The sequence below is a fragment of the Seriola aureovittata genome, chromosome 13 (assembly GCF_021018895.1).
Source record: "Seriola aureovittata isolate HTS-2021-v1 ecotype China chromosome 13, ASM2101889v1, whole genome shotgun sequence".
Lineage (NCBI taxonomy): Eukaryota > Metazoa > Chordata > Actinopteri > Carangiformes > Carangidae > Seriola > Seriola aureovittata.
The window spans coordinates 16,634,613-16,639,476 of NC_079376.1; the positions used below are offsets into that span (position 1 = coordinate 16,634,613).

The 4,864-nt window shown below is 39.7% G+C and overlaps 1 protein-coding gene across 1 annotated transcript; it reads left to right on the forward strand.

Annotated features, from left to right (window-relative positions):
• Positions 1-64: 64 nt before the first annotated feature.
• On the forward strand, positions 65-4,415 carry LOC130180173 (5'-3' exonuclease PLD4). The gene is made up of 11 exons (XM_056393586.1): positions 65-210; positions 370-442; positions 559-716; positions 1,391-1,574; positions 1,681-1,801; positions 1,910-2,037; positions 2,120-2,320; positions 2,517-2,656; positions 2,752-2,917; positions 3,017-3,113; positions 3,259-4,415. The coding sequence occupies exons 2-11, from the start codon at positions 392-394 to the stop codon at positions 3,459-3,461; spliced, it is 1,449 nt and encodes a 482-aa protein (XP_056249561.1). The 5' UTR covers positions 65-210; positions 370-391; the 3' UTR covers positions 3,462-4,415.
• The last annotated feature ends 449 nt before the right edge of the window (positions 4,416-4,864 follow it).

Genomic DNA, 4,864 nt, shown 5'->3' on the forward strand with positions numbered 1-4,864 from the left:
CATCTGTTCTGTTCACGCAAAACACTTTTCTTTCTATTCTTGAGAAAATACATGTCTCAAAACCAGAAGTGAAACTAAAAATGGGAACTGTGCTGCGATATATTCAGAGGCAGAGCTATCTATTCATCTCAGTGTCGGGTGAAAGCTGGAGGGGAATAATCTATTTGCATTGAACTCTTTCTAGTGGAGAATAATCTACATCTGCCTTGAGTAAGTTGTTTTTGCTTTCAATACTTAAAAAACCAAACTTGTTTGGACAATTAAACCAGTAAACAGCCAGATGAGTTCTGTCATTAGTGTGGTCTGAATTGTTAATTTTCAAGCGTTTTCTGTTTAAGACAATAATTTCCTGCTTTTAATCTTAAACAGATGAGCAGTCTTTGAAAGGAAAATGTCCTCTCCGTATAGAAGCCTTCATGACAGTTATGTTTCAAACAAAGGGGTAGGACTGAATCAAACATTCGCCAAACTATTTACCATTTTGTGTGTCTTACATCTCTTTTGTGTCTCTTACTCTTGGATTCTTTTTTTTTTTCTTCTATCAAACTATGTTGTTAGAGGTCGACCAGCTGCGTGACATTAGGTGTGGTTTTGGGCTGTCTGATAGTCCTGGGGATTTTGCTTGCCATCGCTGTTCTGGAAAGACCCAAGCCACCCAAAGATCATGAGACACTCCCAAAGGATGGTGGGGCCAATTTCTCTACAGACCAGTGCAGGTAATGATCCTACTAAAGGTGTTCAGTGTCTGTAAACGTGGCTGTGCACCAGAACGGCCACCAGAGACTGATGTAGGCTGACGAAGTTAACTAGTTGTTATGATGCTATATATGAGAAGTGACAGATACTGTCCAGGCAAATAAAAAGTTCAGTCAGTGAATCGTCATTCTGTTGAAGTGTATACTGGTTGGACAGGTGTGCTGCTTTTAAGTGAAATATTCGTACTCAAGAGTCTATAGAAAAATATCTTGGCCAATCTTTATATAAAGATTAAATAATCAACTAAAATGTGTAAGATCTAATTCCCATGACTCCTAACCTTCCCACCACCTTAGATATGCTTAACAAACCTTAAAAAGTATTACTAAGAAAGTTAAACAAACAAGACTTCAACATTTTACTATATGTGTCTACTGAGGCTTCGCTGATCATTGATTTTACTCATGGTCATGTTTATTTCCCTTTTTAACTTGGAGCTATGATCACATTGTAGATTATGATGCATAAACTGGGTCATGAAGTTAAGAGCAATTTGGAAGTAAACCCACTAATCATATATATATGCATCTATTGACGCAACGATTGAAGATTAGTTTCTCTAAATTGCACCATCATTTTCTCCAGTTCAGTTTCCAGAGGATTCACAGGCATGTCTTTTTTTTATATCCCTCAGCATGGCCCTTGTGGAGAGCATTCCCCAACATGTGAAATATAACGACAATGCAACGCTCGGTATCCCCCTGGAACAAGTCTGGAAAGATCTAATCTCCATGGCAACGGACCAGGTAGAAGTGGTCTCTTTTTACTGGACCTTAACTGGGGAAGACATCAACGTCAACTCGTCTTCTGACATACCTGTGAGTTATCAAACAGAGAGAAAGAAATTTAACTACATTGCACATGAACATAAAACATTAAATCTAGATTGAATATGTTTTAACACTGTCAGTCTGTTTTTGGCAGGGAAAGGATATCCTGAGAGAACTTGAGGCATTGCCCTCCAGGAATGTATCTGTCCGAGTGGTGACCAGTGTTCCCACAGTTAGAACAAACTCCACAGATTTAAAGATCTTAAAACAGAAAGGTTTGGAGCTGATCATTCTGACACTCTCCATTCAGTGCGTTATGCTATGATTTGCAATGATGACGCATTTGATTGCATCAACTTCATGTAGTCTCCCTCTGTCTTTAGGAGTTCATGTGAGGGAGGTGAACTTTGGGCGCCTGATGAAAGGTGTCCTCCACACTAAGTTCTGGATCGTGGACAGAAAACATGTGTTTATTGGAAGTGCCAACATGGACTGGAGAGCTCTCACACAGGTAAAACCAAAAATCCTCTGATTATAGGTGCACATTTTCAACCTTAAAACATTATCCTAACAATTTACTTTTGACTATATAGGTGAAGGAACTCGGAGTGGTCATCTACAACTGCTCCAGTGTGGCAGAGGACCTCCATAAGATCTTCCAGTCTTACTGGGTGATGGGAGAATCCAACAGCTCCCTGCCAAGGCCCTGGCCTTCAAACTATGACACTGACATCAACAAACACCACCCCCTGTTGGTGGAAGCTGATAATGTCTCCAGCAGTATTTACCTCTCAGTGAGTTCTTTGAGTTTCATTTCCCTTTTACAGGATAGGGGATTATTTACAGAGAAGCAAATGCACAGTGTGTAAATGTCAGTTTCAGTCAGGGGAACTGCCATGTATTGAACTGTTACCACATGGAAATCACATTTTATGAATGAAATATTTTTTCCTTTGGGTAGTATTATTCCATATTGTCTTTCCACCCAAGGCTTCTCCACCATCATTCTGTCCTCCATCGAGGACTCAGGACCTGGAGGCGATTCTCTCCATCATCTCAGAGGCTGAGCACTATGTTGATGTAGCTGTCATGGAGTACTTCCCCACCACACGCTTTGAAAAGCCTCTGCGGTAAACCTAACACACAAATGAAACTCTTTGTTTCCCTCAACAATGTAGCTATTTTGCCTGATTTCATCACTCTGGATTCTGTGATAATCAAACAGATACTGGACGTTCATTGATGACGCCATCAGGATGGCTGCATTCGAGAGGAAGATTAAGATCCGGATGCTGATCAGCTGCGGGCGTGACTCTGATCCAGCCATGCTGCCCTTCCTTAAGTCTCTAGCCTCAATGGACAGCCCTCACCACCAGATCAGCATTCAAGTAGTAAGACACAACATGAAGTAAATGTCATGTCTGTTTGAGGTAAACACAACATCCTCACTACTGAGTTTTCTTACTTTTTAAATATCATTCTCTTTCCAGAAATTGTACATTGTGCCTGTAGGAAACCAGACTGATATTCCATACTCCAGAGTCAACCACAATAAATACATGGTGACGGATAAAGTAGCTTACATTGGTGCGTAACACACAACCTTCATTTTCAGTTTCTATTTCTACACATTTGTTGTTGAACTTAAACTCAGTTAAACTCTTCTTTGGACATCATTTGTTGAGTGTGAATGAGTTAATAATTGACCAGATAACGTTGTGTTGTTACCAAGGTACCTCCAATTGGTCAGGGGACTACTTTGTGACCACAGCTGGAGTAGGCCTGGTGATTTCCCAGCATGCTCCTCACCCTGAATGGAAGACCAAGGCCCTGCAGCACCAGCTCAGGGTGGTTTTTGACAGAGACTGGAACTCTAAGTTTGCTGTGCATCTTGCTGACCTGGGGCACCACCCAGACTGTGCACTATCAACATGACAGAATAAGAAGTTCTCCATGAAATACATATTGTTATCAAGGTTGTACTTGTGGCGTAGTTGTAATTTATGTTGTTTTTATATTATCTCTGTTATATGATCGCTCACTCTCTCTATAAGCTTCCACATCAGATGATTAACTTACACTTTCAGTTGTTGACTAAATTAATACACTTGTAACTGTAAATAAGGTTTATTGACTTAGCACTAATTTTTTTTTTTTAGATTAGTGGTCGTCTGGTGTTGACTGACTGTTGAATGTATGATTACTGATACTGTATAATTACAAAACCGATGTTATTCATATACTTTATAATTATTAAACATGTGTAAACATCAATGAGATAACAAACAAACAAAGAATTTTATTTAAGTCCAGAGACTGCCCCTTGTAGTGACCACAGGATGAGTGGGGGAACCTCTTTGTTGCTGGCCATACCTTGCTGTGTGTTGGATGCTGAAATACCACTTGTGCCTATCGTTATGCTGCATCAGTAACTTTCATTGTCATTGTGACTGGCTATAATAACATTGACCAAGACAGGACTGTAAAACCAGACACTAACACCAGAATTAGAACCAGGGGTTGGTCAGCTAGGACAGATGTGATAGGCTAATACTGTGGTACACCACAACCCTTAGCAAATCCAACCATGTCAGTTCACTTCACCTGTCCATTCCTCTATTGTTCAGGGGTCAGGAAGAAGCCAGTGCCTATTCGTTGAATGAAACGAATGAAAGTAAATTTTTCCTTAAATAAATGTGTTAAACTGGAGAGGTATTTTCGTATTGAATATGCCTTTCAATGCTTTATGCATTCTCTGTCCAGAAATGTCTTATTACTGGACATTCCCAGTGATTGGCATCATGACTCCCACACTGTCACACTGTCTAATTGGTATGCTCTCCTGTTGAGTGTGCTTTCTGCTTTGGGGTAATAAAAAATTGAATTAGATACCTCCATCTGAATTCTATCCATGTGTGTGAGTTGGTGCATTCCCATTGAAAGTACCATTCCTCCTGTGAAATCTCTATGCTATATTAATTTTTTTTTTCCCAATGCTCTTTGGGATGAGAGTTTTTGGTCATGAAGCTCTGATACAGTCTGGTTATAGTACCTCTGTTTTTTTTGTAAGTGACACCATGAAACTCTCTTACACTTACTTTGGCTTTATCTTTATGCAGAATGCTTAGGGAATTAAATCACACGGTTCATAACTGATAACATATAGTGTACAACTTTAAGATTTGTTAAAATCTATTTTTCATTTTTTATTTAAATAACCATAAGGAAATTACCTTGACATGATCTCCAGATAAAACATCAAGAAATTGTATGTGTGTTAGTCTTCCTCCCTGACAGCAGGCGGCGCTGTGATCAAACTACAGCCTTCACAGTGAGGG

Excerpts from the sequence above, each read along its gene's own strand:
- LOC130180173 (XM_056393586.1), top strand. The coding sequence starts at position 392 with ATGTCCTCTCCGTATAGAAGCCTTCATGACAGTTATGTTTCAAACAAA. Across the intron at positions 443-558 it reads GTTATGTTTCAAACAAAGGG|AGGTCGACCAGCTGCGTGAC; the intron begins GTAGGACTGAAT and ends CTATGTTGTTAG. Across the intron at positions 717-1,390 it reads TTCTCTACAGACCAGTGCAG|CATGGCCCTTGTGGAGAGCA; the intron begins GTAATGATCCTA and ends TATATCCCTCAG.